This window comes from Alexandromys fortis, unplaced genomic scaffold, assembly GCF_014885135.2.
Source record: "Alexandromys fortis isolate MF-2015 unplaced genomic scaffold, M_Fortis_MF-2015_v1.1 scaffold_312, whole genome shotgun sequence".
NCBI classification, from domain to species: domain Eukaryota; kingdom Metazoa; phylum Chordata; class Mammalia; order Rodentia; family Cricetidae; genus Alexandromys; species Alexandromys fortis.
Genome location: NW_026068184.1, coordinates 912088 through 930350, shown reverse-complemented (window position 1 = coordinate 930350; position 18263 = coordinate 912088). Strand labels below are relative to the sequence as shown.

The following is an 18263-nucleotide window of genomic DNA, read 5'->3' as shown; positions in this document are numbered from 1 at the left end:
TTTTTTTGGTTTTTCAAGACAGGGTTTCTCTGTAGCTTTGGAGCCTGTCCTGGAACTAGCTCTTGTAGACCAGGCTGGCCTCGAACTCCCAGAGATCCGCCTGCCTCTGCTTCCCGAGTGCTGGGATTAAAGGCATGCGCCACCATCGCCCGGCAATAGAGCGTTTTCTTAGCATCACTGATGCCATGGACTCTATACACAGCTCCACACAAAAAAAGAAGGGTTTCAGGTGGGCGGTGATGGTACACACCTTTAATCCCAGCACTCAGGTGGCAGAGGCAGGTATCTCTGAGTTCAAGGCCAGCTTGGTCTACAGAGTCAGTCAGGACATCCAGGGCTACACAGAGAAATCCTGCCTCAGAGAAAACGAGAGGAGGATGTGGAAGGGGAAGGAAGAAAGATGGGTAGTGGTGGCGCACACCTTTAACCCCAGCTTTCTGGAGGCGCAGGCAGGTGGATCCCTGAGAGTTTGAGGTCAGCCTGGTCTATAACACTAATTCCAGGATAGCCAGGGCTACACAGGGAAAAAACCCTGTCTCCTAAAACAAACAAAAACAAAATGAGAAAGAAAAGAAAAAAGGAGGAGAAGGAGGAGGAGGGTTTCACACCTTCCCAGCCTCCTTGAGAAGGAAGATTATCTTCCTTTCTCTTGTAACACCCGCGGTCACAATGAAGACACATTGGACACAAGGGTGTGGCCATTTGAAGGCTGTTTCCACCAAGCAAAAAGGACCCCCAAAATGGCAAATTGCCTGTGTCTGGAAGTCTGCTGGCGGGGGCTGACAACAAAGGGATGGGTGCTATACTGCAGTAAGGGCTTTCTATTCCGGATGAACAAGTCCCTCTTGCTGTCCCATCCAGTCTGCCAACCCCCAACTCCAACAGGACAGAGAAGACACCTGCCTACCTGCCTGGCTTAGAAATTTAGCTGCCGAGAGGAGCTCCGTGCCCTGAGTCACGTTGACTCAGAGGCTCAGGCTGCAATGGATGCCTCTTGTCCTTGCCCGTCCCCATGTTTGGGGCGAGGAGTGGGTGCTGGGCATCCAGGCCTCCCTCCAGGCTCGGGCACAGCCCAGGCTCCAGTCTGCATGCTTCGTCAGCACCAGTGTTCCTATTACACGACCAAGTGGGATTTGTACTCTCCAACCATTAGCGTTGGGCTGACGCTGCAGAACTGGCTGATGCCAGCTCTTTCACCCTTTCCAGGAGATTCGATGACCACTTCACTTCCTTATCAGACAGCTCAGCCTGGCCTCCTTTCAGGGACATCCCCTGCTATGATGCTATGATTTGAATCAGAAACATCCCCCCACAGGCTCATGTTTTGAACACTTGTTTTCCCCCATGTGGCATTGCTATTTTGGGGGGCTGTGGTACTTTTAGATGGGAGCTAGCTGAGGAAGTCAGGTCTTTATTAGTATGCAGACCTTTGAAAGTTATAGAAAATTATAGACTCTTCCCCCTTCTCTTCTTCCCTTCCCTTCATTCCTTCCTCCCTCCTCTTTTCCCTCCTCATCTCCATCCCTTCCTTTGTTCTTCGTCTTTATTGTTGTTTTAAAAAAATTGTTTTGCAGTCTGGCAGTGGTGGCACACACCTTTAACCCCAGCACTCAGGAGGCAGAAGCAGGAGGATCTCTGTGAGTTTGAGGCCAGCCTGGTCTACAAGAGCTAGTTCCAGGACAGGCTCCAAAGCTACAGAGAAACACTGTCTTGAAAAACAAAACAACAAACAAACAAACAAAAATTGTTTTGCTCATGTAGCCTAGGCTATCCTCCAACTCATTGTCCTCCCTCAACTGACCAAATACTAGGGTTACAAGTGTGTGCTACCACATCCAACTCTCCATTGTATTATTAGTGATATCTCTAGTAGCCCAGGCTGGCCTTGAACTGACTATGTAGTGGAGGATGATGCTGAATTTCTCCTCTTTGTTTTTCCGTCTCTCTAGTGTTGGGATTGTGGGTGTGCCTCTCCACATCCAGTTTATACGAATCCTGGGGTTCTTGCATGGTAGGGAAACACTCTACCCATGAGCTCTAACCCTGGCTGCATGCCTAACTTATCAGTTGTTGTGTTTATATAGGAATGAAGACTGCTTGGATTGGACTGAAATTGGCCAGCCTTCAGCAGTTAGGAGTCCTCTAAACACACCAAGCACTGGTCTCTCTGCTTGTGATCAGCAAGCTGTGCCCTGTTCCCAACACTGTAATTGTCCCGTGAGTTTTTGGCCCTCTGCTGGAGTTCCAACTATCAAACCAAATACTTACTTCAGACTCTTTCCAAGTCCTGTACTGCCATTCTAGAGACTGGACTGAGGAGACGGCTCAGTGGGGGAAAATGCCTGCTGTACAAGCCTGAGGACCTGAGTTCAGATCCCCATAACACACAGAGCCGTAACCCCAGCTCTTGGGAAGGTGGAAGTCAGAGGAACATTGAAGCTTGATAGTCAGCCAGCCTAGCCAATCGGTGAACTCCATGTTCTGTAAGAGAACCTGCTCAAAAAATACTGCAGAGAGCTGGGCCTTGGTGGTGCACGCTTTTAAACCCAGCATTGGGGAGGCAGAAGCAGGCAGACCTCTGTGAGTTTAAGGCCAGCCTGGTCTACAAGAACTAGTCCCAGGACGTGCTCCAAAGCTACAGAGAAACCCTGTCTCGGAAAACAAAAACAAAAACAAAAAAATACAATGGAGAGTGATACACGAAGATACTCAGCTTCGAACTCTAGCTCACGGGCACCTTGAGAGTTAGAGAAAGGAAGATTGAAAGGGGTTTAGGGCTACCCTAGGCTACATGGCAATTATTGTCTCAAAATCACACCTCTCACCCACACACAGAGGAGGGAGAGAGAGGCATGGGGGTCGGCTCGTTTTATCCACAGTGTGATTCTGAGAGCCAGTTGCCAATTTTGGCTTACGTGTTATGGGAAACCAAAGATCCCAATCGGTAAAGCCCATGACCCACACTCGAACAACTCGTGTTGCTAAGAAGTTTCTAGCTCAGGTCACATTGCTCCTCTCCCTCCTGGAAATAATTTGTCTCTTAATTTGAGGCTGTGAATCTTTCCTTCCTTTCTCATTCTCTTTGTTTCCTACACAAGGTCTTACTGTATAGCCCTAGTTGGCCTGAAATATGCCACTGAGATACCAGGCTGGGGGCCTGTGAGCTGGTTCAGCAGGTAAAAGTGCTTGCCACTAGGCCTGAGGACCTGACTTCTGTTCTCCAGATCCATCTGGTAGGACAGAACCAGTTCCCACAGGTTCTCCTCTGATTGACACAGAGACATAGATATACGAGTGTGCATATGTGTGTATACACGTGCACACACACACACACAGCACACTGCAGCCCATATGTGCCATCCCACTAAAAAAAAAAATAAAAGTCTGTAATAAAAAGAAATACAAACAATACTGCTCTCAAACTAGTTTTGGTACTGCCTCTTCCTGATCGCTAGGAATATAGGTAGGTTCCTCTGTGCCCTCCCTTGTGTGTGTGTGTGCGTGTGTGTTGCTATGTAGCCTATAGTGGCCTTAAACCTCTTCAAATCTCCTTGTCTCTACCTCTCAAGTACAGGAACTACAGGCATGAGTCAGCTCACCCATTTTGTATTAGTCATTTCTTTTTAGAAAGATTTACTTATTTATATATTTTACACATATTAGTGTTCTATTTGCACATATGCCGGCAGGACAGAAGAGGACATCAGACAGAAGAGGGCCTCAGATCTATTATAGATGGCTGTGAGCCACCATGTGATTGCTAGGAATTGAACTCAGGACCTCTGAAAGAGCAGCCAGTGCTCCTAACCACTGAGCCATCTCTCCAATCCATGCTCTACCCCTATGTCTCACTTAGCTAGGGTTGATCTCAAGTTCACTCTGTAGCCAAGGATAACCTTGAACTCCCATCCTTCCTCCTTCACCTCCCCAGTGCTGAGATTACAGGTGTGTCACCAAGACAGACACCTAATTGTTCCCCTAGATGACAGAGTAGAGTGTTTGGCCCCCACACAGTAGGCATGGCATCTGTGATGCAGCCAAAGCAGCAGATGGAGAAGCTATGACGTACATCTTCAAAGGCCTTTCAGATAATCTAAGGCAGATGGAAAGATGCTGATATTGTGGGCTTAGCTGCTGCAAACTTCAGAACCCTTCTCCTCCTGCCTCTTCTCAATTCACCTCCCTTCTTCCCTCCCCTCCTCTTCCGGATGGGTCTTGCTATATTGGCAGCTCGTCTGAACCTTCAAGGGATCCTCCTGCTCAAGCCTCCTTAGCAGCTAAGACTTCAGATGGGAACCATAGCTTAGACTGGAAGATTTTGTTATTGTTGTTTGACACAGAGAATCTTTCTGTAGCCCAACCTGTCTTTGAATTCACTATGCAGTCTGCAGACTTGAACTTGGAGCAATTCACCTATTTTAGCCTCCCAAGTCCAGGGATTACTGTTGTGAGCCTAATACCCAATTTTTAGATTGAAAAGATTTTTTTTCTTTTGAGGCAGGGTCTCACTATAAAGCCCTGACCAACCTAGAATCTGATATGTAGCCCAGGCTGGCCTTGTATTTATAGAGCTCTACCTGCCTGTCTCCTGAGTGCTGGAATTAAAGGTGTGTAGCACCCTCTTTTTAAATTTAAATTCTATTTATAATTTTTCTTGTGCTTGTGGTGTGTTTGTGTGTGTGTGTGTGTGTGTGTGTGTGTGTGTGTGCATGAACCACAATGTATGATGCCCACCATAATTTCTGGCCTAAGAATTGAATACCCTTTTAATTTTTGGATAGCCCCACAATATAGCCTTGGCTAACTAGACCTTACAGATCTGTCTGCCTCTGCCTCCCCAGTACTGAAATTAAAGGTGCTCCCCACCTTTATTGTGGAGCATCATTTTTATTTTATTTTACTTTTATTCATTTAGTTGTTTTGTCTGCCTATGTGTCTGTACACAGTGTGCACTGCTCTCAGAGGCCAGAAGAGGGTAGCCAATCATCTGGAACTGGAGTTACAAACCATTGTGAGCAGCCATGTGAGCAGCCATGTGGGTGCTGAGAACCAACCGAGTACTCTTAAAGAACAACCAGTGCTTTTAACTCTCCAAACCCTAGACTGGTTTTTTTTTTTCTTTTTTTAAGAGAGTCTCACTGTGTTATCCTGGCTGGCTTGGAACTCCCTATGTAAACCAGGCTGGCATCCTGAGTGCTGGGGTTAAAGGCATGCATAGCCAAGCCCCACTATAATGTAATATCCTAAGAATCACTCCCTGGTTTGGGAAGACAGCTCACTGGGTGAAGGGCTTGCCTTGCAAGCATGAGGACACCAGTTCAATCCCCAGCACCCTTGTAAAATTGCTATGTGACATAGTGTGTGCTTGCTATCCCAGCACTGGGGAGGTGGACACAGGTGGATCCCTGGAGCTTGTCACCCAGCCAGTTTAGCCTTATCTGCAAGACTGTTTTAAAGAAGGCGAATGGTATTCTTCCCCCTTTTTTTTTTTTTTTTTTTTTTTTTTTTTTTTTTTTTTGGTTTTTTGAGACAGGGTTTCTCTGTGGTTTGCTGGGATTAAAGGCGTGCGCCACCACCGCCTGGCAGCGAATGGTATTCTTGAGGATGACACCCAAGGTTGTCCTCTGGCCTATACACGTGAACCTGCACACACACAGAACACAGATATACAGACACACACTTGAATACAAAATAATTATATACTTTTTTTAAATATATATATAATTTCACAGTCTGAGACCCAGGGAGAGAATGTACTTGCCCAAGGTCACCCTGCAAGTCCCATGGCAAAGTCAGGGTCTTAATATCTGAGTCCTGCTTCTCAGCATAGGCCTTTTCTGCTGATCTAGGACCTCTGGGAGAGGCTTGTACCAGGCTTTTCCTTTGCGGCCACCACCCAGCTCCCAAATCATGACACAAAGATTTAGTATTAGTTTTGAATGCTCTGCCTAATTTAGGCATATTTCTGGTTAGCTCTTTTAATTTAACCTGATTCTCTTTGTCTACTTTTTGCCTAGGGCTTTTTACCTTTTCTTACTTTCTTATTGTCTCTAAGTCTGGCTGGCTGGGGCTGCCTAGCTTCCTGCCCTGGGTGTGTTCTTTGTTCTTGTTCTTTCCTCTCTACTTCTTGTGTTTTTCTTTTCTTTTCTTTTCTTTTCTTTTCTTTTCTTTTCTTTTCTTTTCTGTTTTGTTTTTCAAGATAGGGTTTCTCTGTGTAACAGCACTAGCTGTCCTGAAACTTGCTCTGTAGACCAGGCTGGCCTCAAACTCAAAGAGAACCCGCTGCCTCTGCTTCCCAAGTGCTGGGATTAAAGGTGTGAGCCACCACCACTCGGCTCTCTCTTCTTTTTCTCCTCTTTTTCTTTTATCTTGACCCTAGACTTCTCCTATATTCTCTCTCCCTGCCAGCCCCACCTATCCTTTTTTTTCTGCCTAGCTATTGGCCATGCAACTCTTTATTAAACCAATCAGGTGCCTCAGGCAGGCAAAGTGAAACAGATGCAACATATTGTTACATTATTAGACACTCATCCATACGTACATACTTAAACAAATGCAGCAGAAACAATGTAACACACCTTTCCACAGTTAAAGTAACATTCCACAGCAGAAACAAATGTAACGCACCTTTGCCTAGTTAAAATAATATTCAGACAGAGTCTGCCTACTGAGATTCTCCCTTCATCTGAACCGTGGTGTTTTCTGCCCCTACTGCAAATTGCCCAAGCTAAGAAAGTGAGGGTGAAAGCAGTCCCAGAGCACAGGATGGGTACATTGTTGGTAGGGTGTGGTTGCTGCTGCCACAGTCACCTAATCGGGGGAGGTCTTCAACTTCCCAAGGAAGCCAGCAGTCAGGGTACAGGGCTGTGATGATTTAGGGCCACATAGAAACTGCAGGGCACTGATTTCCATGGCTGGCCCGTTTGTCTGCCAACGGAGCCAAAGAAGATGCAGTTAGAAGGTCATGCCCTTCAGCGCAGGAGAAGGATGGAGGGTGCTCTTGCATCACATCAGTCCACACAGCCGAGGCCCCTCCCTCTTTTTCTGAGCAGGTGCCAAGATAGATCAGGCCTCACAGCTGGACCTGGAGTGGGTGACTCTGCTGCTGAGAACCCAGAAAGCCTGCCTGAGTTTCATTTCATACTCAAGCTAGTCAATGCCTGTGTGAACTCTGGTTTATCAGGAAGCCTCTTTGTGCCTGAAAAACAGGGACAGGGCTGGGGGCATAGCTCAGTGGAACATAGCTCAGTAGCAGAGTGTTTGTGTTTGCATAGCATGCATGAGACCCTGGCTTTAAGCCCTAGCTCTGCATAAATCAGACGTGGTGGCTCACATCTGCAATCCTTGCACTTGGGAGGGGGAGGCAGGAGGATCAGGAGTCTAAGACCCTTCTCATCTATGTGTTTTGTTTGTTTTGTTTACACTGGTTTTCAGGTTGTAGCCTTGGCTGGTCTTAAATTCACAGCGATCCCGCCTCCTGTACAAGTTGGCATTAAAAACAGGTGCCACCACTCACAGCTCGTCTTTCTTGTTTCTTTCCCAAGACAAGGTCTCTCTGTGCAGCCTTGACTGTCCTGGAACTCTCTCAGGAGACCAGGCTGGCTTCAAACTCAGAGACCCGCCTGCCTCTTCCTCCTGAGTGCTGGGATTAAAGATGTGTACCACCATCACCCAGACTTGTACTTTAAAAAAATTTTTGTTTTGCTGGGCGGTGGTGGCGCACGCCTTTAATCCCAGCACTCGGGAGGCAGAGGCAGGCGGATCTCTGTGAGTTCGAGGCCAGCCTGGTCTACAAGAGCTAGTTCTAGGACAGGAACCAAAAGCTACAGAGAAACCCTGTCTCGAAATCAAAAAAAAAAATTGATCAAAAAACAATATAGAGGTTTCGTTTATTATTTGAAAAATGCCATGATTCCTGGGCAGGGGAGGGGCTAGGTTAAAAACAATTCCCAGGCTAGGGAATAGGATTCAGATGGGGAAAATTCCTACAAGACTCTGGGTTGTAGTCTCATTTAAAACTAAAAAATTAAAGCAGTCTTGCCTGACGCCATCTCCCAACTCCTGAACTACTTAACCTATCACTCAATGCCTCTTAGAGATTAATAACCCCATTAGAATTTTATGAGACAGCCAGACAGCCCATTAATAAATATGTCCCAACTAGGTGTGACAGCACATACCTTTGATTGCAGCACTAGGGAGGCAGAGGCAGGATGATCTACCTGAGTTTGAGGCTAGCCTGGTCTACAAAGGAGGTTACAGGACAGCCAGGACTACACAGAGAAACCCTGTCTCAATATAAAAGGAAAAAAAGAAGAAAAGAGAGAGAGAAAAAAAGGAAGAGACTAGAGATATAATCCAGGTCCAGAGTGATATTTAACATATTTAATTCCCAGTCTACAAAAGAAAAAAAGACTATAGCCAGATAGCCAGGCGGTGGTGGTGCACACCTTTATCTATCTATCTATCTATCTATCTATCTATCTATCTATCTATCTATCTACTCTTTATTTGGTTTTTGGAGACAGGGTTTCTCTGTAGCTTTGGAGCCTGTCCTGGAGCCAGATCAGAGCCAGATCTGCCTGCCTCTGCTTCCGGAGTGCTGGGATTAAATCTTGGAATTTGCTAAGTAAATTAACCTTGCTGGCCAAGGAACCCCATGAATCTGTTTTGCAGTGCTGGGATTACAAATCTGTGGCACCACACCCAGCTTTTTTGTTGTTGTTGTTTGTAGGTGCTGGGGTTCAAGCTCCAGACCTCACGTTTACAAGACAAGCACTTTACATCTGTCTCAGTTTCCTTCAGTCTTGCAGGAGCCTCAGCTGGAAATGTTGCTGATCCCCTTGTAGAATCTGTGTAGCCCTGGCTGTCCTGCAACTTGCTCTGGAGACCAGGCTGGGCTAGAACTACCTGTTTCTGTCTCCTGAGTGCTGATATTAAAGACAATGGTGGCATGCCTTTGGAACTCACAAAATCTGCCTACTTCTGCCTCCCTGATGTTGAAATCAAGATGATTACTACCAAGTTTGTTTGTCTCCTGTTGTCTTTCCTTCTTTTTTCTTCTTCCTTTTTTTTTTTTTTTTTTTTTGGTAGGGGTGAGGTTTCGAGACGGTCCTGTAGTCCTGTAGTCTGTGTAGTCCAGGCTGTCCTGTGACTTGCTTTGTAGACCAGGTTGGCCTTGAACTCAGGTAGATCTGCCTGCCTCTGCCTCCACAGTGCTGGGACTAAAGGCGTGCACCATGTAGCACAGCCTGTCTCCTTTTCTTGGGCAGGCCCACTTGTCTATTTTGTTCATTGCTGGGCCCTTCTGTACATAATGACTGGAACAGGGTAGGTGCTCAGCATGTTGAAGAGATGAAGCAAATAAAATATGCAGTCAACGCCAATGTGTTGGTACTTGCCTGTAATTCAAGAATTTTCTGTGAAGGAAGGAATTCAAGGCCAGCTTTAGTTATATAAGGAGTTAGAGGCCACCTGAAGAGTAATGGGACTCTGTTTCAAACGAAACAATCCACAAAAACCTAACGAAAATAAGATACGCAGTAAAACTATAGGTGGGGGTGTTGGCGGTGAGTTTAGGCAGCTGAATTGAATCTTCAGTACTCTCCACTGGAGAGGAAGAAGGGTGTTCCCCAGGGTCAGCCTGCACACAGCTACATCACTGAGGGAAGTTAATGGATGTGCAAGGCGGATATGTGTCATTCCATGACTTCACCCAGTGAAGTCTCATGTCAAAGTGCAACCTTGGTGTGTGTGTGTGTGTGTGTGTGTATGAGACAGTCCTCTGAGGGTTGCACCATTTATGCAGCCATCTCTCGGGCAGGCTAACCCTTTCAATGATGCTGATCGGGCAGTTTGGATTTACCGTGTCTGCCCCTATCTTGCCTACTCTATACCTGTGTTCTTCCTTGATCTTCCGGCCACGATCTGTTTCACAGAGTTCACAAGTGAGGCTGTGGCCTTCTCTCCTCTCAACTGCCCAGAAGCCATGGGGCGGGGCCGTGAATCAGCACTCGTTTGGACTAGTGCAGGCTGCATCCCCGCCAGGGGTCCCCAGCGACTGCGGGCTTAGACCCTACCCCCACCTGGTCGGCCTCTGACTGCGCTATGCCCGCTGGGAGATGTAGTCTCCACCGCCCCTTTGTCCTTAGTCTCCTCTGCCGGTCAGTTCGCTGCGGGTCGAACTACTACTCCCAAGAGTCCACGCGCCAGAAGCTAGGCGAACTGTGGGGGCGCTCAGAGGGCGAGGAACGACTTGAGGAAACTGAGGCGAAGGATTGGGGTGAAGAAAGGTGTACAGCAGAGATCAGTAGAGAATTGGGGAGACGCTGAGAAAACCGCTAGGAATCACAGGAGTGTTCCAATAGGGGAGAAACCCAGTAAAGAAAGGGTCGGGCGGGGCCGGGCGGGGCGCGCGCATGCGCGAGTGGGAGGTGACTTTTACGTCACTTGTGTGGGCGGGACCGCAGGGGGTTGTCCGCCCGCGGCACGCTTTGGAGCCGCAGCCTCCTTGCGCCGGGTCCCGCGGTCGCATCTCGTGCCGCCTCCTGCGAGTCTTCGCCTGAGCAGCTTGCTTCGTGGGTCGGCCCTCCGACACACGAGCTCCAAGCCGCCTCTCTCTTTCCCTAAAGCCCTTCAAGGCGGTCTTCGATTTCCTTCTTTCCAGCCGACCCGCTTCAGCCCAGCGAAGATGGTGGACCGCGAGCAACTGGTGCAGAAAGCCCGGCTGGCCGAGCAGGCGGAGCGCTACGACGATATGGCTGCGGCCATGAAGAACGTGAGTGTCTCCTCCCCTCCCCCCTGCCTCGCCCTAGCGCTCCCGACACCACGATCCTCGGCGTGGAAGGCATGCCCAGGGGCAAGTCGCCTTGTCGTGACTGTGGGGTCACCTCTCCACCTCACTCTTTGGAGGGGATTAGGGATAATGAGCGACTCCGGCAACCCGAGTGGTGACGCGGCCTCTTTCCCAGCCTCTCCGAGCTCGGGGCTGGGGCGGGGTCTTGTGTGGCTGGTCTCTGCTCGGGGGGTGGGGGGTGGTCTCTATGTGACCCTGAATGTCCAGGGATCTGAGTTGGGGGCCGTGCGCATCCTTTGTGCCCCACTTCCCCTCCTCCCAGCTCAGGCGTGGGGGCGGGGGGACCGCATGGATGCGGTTCCTCTTTTCTCTCCCTGGTGTCTGGGCGGCGCCTTTCCCATTCACTCAGCAGGTCTCCCAGTTTTCCGCCTCCCCACTCCCAACACCCCCCCCCCCGTCATCTTCCCCACTGACACAACCTTTAAAGAACATTTCGGGAAGAAAAAATGTAGATTCCCCCTCCCCCCAAAAAACCCGAGCTTAATGGTGTAAAATCGAAACCACCTTGCTCACGTTTTCTTAACAAAAGGTTTCCCTTTACCCATTCCCCAGAGCAAGTCCTCTGGTTTTTACAGAGGGAGGGATAAGTGTGTCGCTGGCATTTCCGTTCATGGCCCTCAATATGCCATCTTCATTTTTCATTGAAAAGGGTTAAATATGCCTTTGAATGTTAACTGATTCAATTTGTAACATATGCAGTTTCTCTTTTGAATGTAGGCACGAGTCTCCCGAAATTCCCATAAGTGTAAAAAAAAATTCTGTCTGATCTGATATTGCAAACAAAGCGCTGGTGGGAGGCAGTATCAAGTCATTCCAGAAGATTCTGCATTTGTCATATTGCAGAGAGCCTAGACTGGGTGGAGGCTGGGAGGAGTTATTTTAAAGGGGAAAAAGTCTTTTAAATTTTTTTAAGTTAAACGTATCTAAGGCTTTTTTCCTCTGACCTAATGCATCCTTACACTAAAGAGAATACTGGTCTCCGTCTCCAGTTGTCGCATTTTTGTCTTAGATGCAAAATCCTTCGTATTTGCATAATTTTGTCAGTAACACTCATTTATTAATGAGTTGGGGTCCAGTTTGCCAGCAGAGGAGGGAGCAGTACTGCATATTGCAAAATTAAGTAGAAAAATGAATAATTGGGTTTCCCACTCCCTTAATATTTAACTTCCTGCCTTATGTAACAAAGGTTTTAAATGCAGCTCTTGGTGTGAAGTGGATGCCAGAGTGTGCCTTGCATGTTCAACCTTTCAAGGAAAAGGAGAGATGGTATTTTTTTAGCTGATTTTTTTCTAGTTTTTTTTCAAATGCCAGGTTCTTATCTTTCCCCAATTCAATGAGCTACATTTTTTTTGTCAATTTTTTAAAATTGACTTTAAAATCAGAAATACTGTTGTAGTAGTGTGTTCCAGTTGCCTTTTTGTAAGGCTTTAGTGACTAAAGGATACAAGCTGGTCTTGAGTAGGTCACCAATGTTGGAAATGTCTTCAGATTGTGATATTTAGACTCTAATTCTCCCCTATTTCTAGTTCCACAGGAGAGCGAGTGACCTCGCACCTATATCCATAGCAACCCAGTGATGTCACACACAATGACACAGAGGCTGCAATGCACCTAAGGGCTGGTAGGGAGTTTTCAGATGGCATTTGTCCAAGGTGATGCAGAAATGAGCCGACAAGCCAGGTGGCATCGAACACGCCATCTTCTACCAGATAGGCCTTGGTCTCCAAAATAAAAAAAAAAAATGATTTCCCTGTAGACACGCGCAAGGGCAGTGACTTCTGGAGACAAGCCCATTCACTGTAAACGTCCCTCACAAAGCACTATAGGATACTTTGATATATTTTTAAGTATTCATCTCACTTATTTTAAAAACCCAGCAGTGAAGAAGTGAGGGAATTTCTAAATAAGAAATGCCCCTGTGGTCGTAGTGCAGAGGTGGGGTGTGCATTTGGGGTTATCTCAATGAGGCAGGAAAACTGATGGCTGACCCTCTACAGTGACTGTTAGGGAATGAGCACCCGATACACAGTGTTTCCCTTCTAAATGTGGGGAGGTTGTGCTCTGCTCCGCGCGTGTCTGCTCAAGCTTACCATATGTGAAAGGGAGAATTGATTTGTAAAATAAAGGTCTCGTAAAAACGCTTTTCCAAACCACATCAGCCTGCCTCTCACCCCCAGTTTCCACACAGTGCTTATTTGAAACAGGAGCAGAGTTGGTTCCCAGTGTGGTGCTGGCTCACCCACCGTGTCTCATGTGTGACTCTCTGGGTTCAGCCCCCGCCACCAGAAAGATGGAACAGTCATTATTTGGGGAGATTTTTAGTCTTCCTGCCCCAGTTGAGCTCTCCTGTAAGCTTTAACTTTCCATGGTGAAAGAAATTAAGGTTTAGTTGCATCTAGGGAGATTATTCTGGGAGAGCCATGTTTGGAATCCATGCATAGCCATGTGTGTAGGTGACTAGGATAGGAATAGTTATGGGGCAGTATTCTGAACTGGGAAAGCAGAGTTAGATCATTTAAGATAAACGTGTAATCTTGCAGTTGAGCCGAGTGCCTACAGGGTTCAGCTTGTTAGGTAGTGTCACTGTCCCCCTAGCCACTTTTTCAGATGCTGTTTTCCCATTTGCCTCTGACTACTCATAGGCCAAAATTATTACAGTGTAATAAAGTCTTCAATTTCTGTTCCAGCCTGTTGTTATAATTGTTCTGTTTTATTATCAGTTATTACTCTTACTCTGCCTGTCTAAGAGATTAAATTCACCACAGGTATGTGTGAGAGATGCAGTATTTGGAATTAGCTGCAATTTCAGGTATCCTATGGATCTTGAAACATTCTTTTGGACGAGGGGGAGACTACTGGGCTACCCTGTCTTTGGCTTTCAGTAGCCTCTTGAGAAGTTAATATACTAAGTAGGCCGCGGGTACTTGCATCCTTGGGGAGAGGAGGTTCTGGACTACTCCATTCCTTGGAGTTCCTGGGTTAGGAACTCTCAGCTGGGAAGTCACAGTGGCTGAAGGCGGCCATAGTTACATAAACAGATCTTGTGGTGGAATCAATGGATTTTAGAATTCTTCCTCTCTGCTATTTCTTCGAGGAGCCCGATCAATAGCTATTATCCCTAATGGAGTAATGATGCCTTTGCGGCTTCCTCCGAGGTGGCTCTCTGCCAGCTGTTCTCCTTAGAGTGGAGAGTGCATATAACTACTTCTCACGGGATCCTTCACAACACCAAGATGAAGATTAAATTCTGTTACCAGCCAGAGGGCCAGCTTGCAGGAGTTGGTTCTCTTTCCACCATGTAGGTATGGGGGATTGAACTCAGCTCGTGAGGCTCGGCAGTAAGCATCTTCACCTGCTGAGCGCCCCGAAGCACTTTATTCTCCCAGATAATTGAAAAAACAAAACACAGAAAGCCCTCGTGTGCTTCCTGAATTCTTTAAAAGATGTGTTTGAATATCTGTTGTCATTATATTCTTTTAAAGGTAGAGCCCAGCAGCTGGATCCCGAGTCTTAATACTTGAGGAGCTGTCATTTATGAAGAATACTTCTATATTGTTGAAAAGAAGGGCTGGGCAGTGGTGACGCATGCCTTTAATCCCAGCACTCTGGAGGCAGAGGCAGGTGGATCTCTTGAGTTTGAAGCCAGTCTGGTCTATAGAGAGAGTTCTAGGACAGCCAGGGATACACAAAGACCCTGTCTTGAAAAAAGGAAGAGAATGTTGTTTTTTTGTCCCCCCCCCCCCCCCCCCCTTTTTTTTTTTTTTGAGTCAGGTTCTCACTATGAAGACCAGATGGGCTTTGAACTCAGTTCCAGCTGTTTAGCCCCTTTGTCTCCCAAGTGCTGGAATTACAGGACTGAGACACCACACCCAACTGATGTGTATGTGGTTATTTTGTTTTTATAAAAGTCACAACATCTTAATCTCACTCAGTCCAATAACAAAATTTAATAGTACAATTTAATGATATTTAATATTTCCTACATAGTTAAGCAACCATTGCCCTTATTTAGTCCAAAAATGGAAGCTGGGTATGTCTTGGAAAGTGGAGGCAGGAGAACCTCCCAGAGAGGAGAAAGACGAAGCCATCTGTTTAAGAAGAGATACTGGCCTGGACTATAAACCCAGCTTGCTGGACTGAAATGATTACCAGCTCTGGACGGTACCCACTGCCACCCCCAGCCATTGGTAATTAGTTGGTTGTCCCCTGGTCATTATTATCAGACGTCTGGACTGTTTCCTAAAGCAGAGGAAGGGACCTAGCTTTTAACTAGGTTTGTATTTCCATGTAAAGAGTCACAGGACTTAAAAACCATATGAAGTTCACCTAAACAAACAAGAGTAATTCATCTGAAATCTGAGCCAACTGTTAAGCCTTGGGAGATTGTGGAAACAGGGCTGGTGTTCTCACAAGCCCTGCTGTGTGGTAGTAGGTCCCACGTGAGCACTCCCCAGGCAGTGACTGAGCCTGGTGAGCTATAGAAGCCTGCGCTCTGCACTGGGAGATACTGAATGTATCTTGGTTCCCAGCATGTTCTGTGGCTTGCCAGGCTCAGGGGCGCATGCTCCTTTCTCACTCACCTGCAGTTCCACCAGCCATAGCCCTTTATCCGACCGGACTTTTGTTCTGTATTTCTGCCAGATCCATGAGAAACATGGAAGAAAAAAGCAAAGGATTTATGTGTTGGAGGGCTTTGCCTTGTAAGTGCACCAGGTGCATGCAATCAGTGCCTTTGACGGTCAGAAGAGGGCGTCGGATTCCTTGAAACTGGAGTTACTTATAGCTTTGGGCTGCCTTGTAAGTGCTGAGAACTGACCTAGGTCCTATTCAAGAGCAGCCAGCCATTGCTCTTTCACAACCAAGCATCTTCCTGGCCTTTTAGTTTTTGGTTCGTTCTGAGGCAGGTCTCCTGTAGCCCAGGCTGGCTCGAAACTTGCTTTGTAGGTGACTGACTATCTTGCATTCCTAATCCTTCTACCTTCCAAGCCATCTTTCCCACCATTTTAAAACTGTGAGCTGTATACAGCTACTGTGTGGCCTTTAGTAGTCATTTTTCTGCTCTCAGGTTTCATTTTAGGTATCAGATATCATTTTGATTATGAAACTATCATCTGGTTGGCTCTAAAAAAGATTTGTTTTTATTTTAGTTATTTATGTGTCTGTATGTGGGTATGTGCATGTGAGTGTAGGTGCCCACAGGGGGCAGAACCATTGGCTCCTTCTGAATCTGGAGTTAAAAGCCCAAGCCCTCAAGTTAGGCGGTGGTGGCACACACCTTTAATCCCAGCAGAAGCAGGATCTCTGTGAATTCAAAGCCAGCCTGGTCTACAAAGCGAGGTCCAAGGCAGGCTCTAAAGCCACAGAGAAACCCTGTCTCAAAAAAACAAACAAAAAAAGCCCGAGTACTCTTAACCAGCACCCTGGAGACAGGTCTCAGGCAGGCAGCCTATGCTGTTTTAAGGTTTACTATAGTAAAAACTGGCCTTAAATTTAGTATCCTCAGACATATGGAGTGCTGCCCTGGTAGGCCTGTGTTCTTGCACTCTGGGCCCTGTAATTTTACAAAAGTAACACAAATGTAGCCTTTAAACATTATTTTCATGTTATTTGCATGTAGACACTAAGCTCTTATTTGCAGGGCTGGAGATTGAACCCAGGTCCTCTGCATGCCAAGCATGCGCTTTAGTTGAGATAGGTAGATACATGCTCAACACTGTTTTTGACACAGTTCTAAGTTGCCCAGGCTTGTCTTGAACTCTATTATCAGTAGGCCTTGAAATTGTGGTTGAACTGGGGTTATGACCTGTGCCATCAGCCCCCACCCCCACTTATTTTTTTGAAAATAGGGTCTCTAGTCCAAGACTGTAGACCGGGGTATCCTCGAACTCACAGAGACCTATTTGCCTGCCTCTGCCCCCGGAGTGGTGTACCACTGGTGTGTCACCATACCTTTCTTTTCTGATTGGTTTGTGAGGGAGCTTTAGACTAGGCAGTAGCTGTTTCACTGAGGCAGACACTTGTTGAGTAGCTCTTACTGGCCTGAAACTTTGTAGCCCGACTGGGTGGTGGGATTATAGAAATAAACCACCATGTCTAACTCTTGCAATGGGCTATTGGAGGTAAGCAAATTACCAGCAGCATTTCACCTGATTGGAACGCCTCCGATGTGCCCTGAGCATTAGCTTTGTGAAATGGTAAAAAGTTGTCATTTTTCCATTTTCAAATGTGTTCGCCCATATGGAAAAAGAAAAACCAGACTGGCATTGTACTCACCGTGTAACCTGATCTTGAACATCTGATCCTCCTGCTTCCACCGCCCTACTACTGGGGTTACAGGTACAGGTACCAAGACAGGCTCGGGATCTTTTTAGATAGAGGCTTTTGCGTTGGCTATTTATTTATTTATTTTTAGGTTTACCTTAGTGTGCGTGTGTGTTCATTCTGGAATGTATATAATGTGCAACGCATGCTTACACATGCCTTCAGGGACCAGAAGAGGGCGTTGGATACCCTAGAACTGGAGTTCCAGGTGGTTGCTAGCCATTTGATATGGATGCTAGGAACTTATGCAAAAGCGCCCAGAGCTCTTAAACTTCTGAGCCATCTTTCCAGCTCCATTGCTGGCGTTTTTTGAGATGGTACTATGATCAAACCCAGGCTGACCTGTGTTGCCAAGGCTGATCCCTGAATTTGTTTTCTCATTCCTCCACCTCCCAAGTTCTGGGATTATAGGAGTGTACAATCATGTTTTATACAGTGCAGGAAATAGGATCGTTCTTCTGTATGTTAAGAGGGCCCTCTGAACTCAGCCACATCCTCAGCCCAGGCTATAGAACATTGCTTTGGCTGTCGTGGAAATCATTTTGGTATCCTCAGCTTACTGAAAGCTGATGTGATGTGGTACTGGGATCTGTGAGATGCCCTGTGGTGTTTGTACTTTGAAGGTGTGGGAGGCCAAGCTGTGGGGTTTTTTTGTTTTGTTTTGTTGGTTTTTTTGTTAGCAGTTGAACTCAGATGTTTACCTGCTACTCCCCTAGACTAGATTTCCCTGTGTTGCTGAGGCTGGCTCCAAACTACTGAGCCATCTCTCCAGCCCCTAAACCTGTGGGGTTTTGTTTTTTTTGTTTGTTTGTTTTGTTTTTTTCTTTTTTGGGGGTAGGAGAAATAGCTCAGCAGTTAACACTTGTCCCTCTTGCAGAGGACCTGGGTTTGATTCCCAGCACCCTTATGGCTCACAGGCATCTGTAGCTCCAGTTCCAGAGGGCTTGACTCTGCTGACATCTGGGCATTGTATACACATGGGACACAGACATGCATGCAGGCAAAACACCATATACATAAAGCAACGGAGGAATGTTACATTTTACAAATAATTTTTTTCTTTTTTTTTTTTTTTTTTTTTTTTTTT

The 18263-nt window shown here is 46.7% G+C and overlaps 2 protein-coding genes across 2 annotated transcripts in view; both read left to right on the top strand.

The window, feature by feature from the left end:
- Positions 1 to 10565, top strand: part of LOC126492744 (TPT1-like protein) — a 12285-nt gene extending 1720 nt beyond the window's left edge. Inside the window, exons 2-3 of the mRNA XM_050129322.1 lie at positions 10152 to 10269; positions 10470 to 10565. Coding sequence (XP_049985279.1) covers positions 10152 to 10269; positions 10470 to 10565 — 214 coding nt within the window. The remainder of the gene's footprint in view (positions 1 to 10151; positions 10270 to 10469) is intronic.
- The window catches only part of Ywhag (tyrosine 3-monooxygenase/tryptophan 5-monooxygenase activation protein gamma), a 22792-nt gene continuing 14967 nt past the window's right edge, over positions 10439 to 18263 (top strand). Inside the window, exon 1 of the mRNA XM_050129300.1 lies at positions 10439 to 10777. Within this exon, the coding sequence (XP_049985257.1) occupies positions 10691 to 10777 (87 nt within the window). The 5' untranslated portion in view covers positions 10439 to 10690. The remainder of the gene's footprint in view (positions 10778 to 18263) is intronic.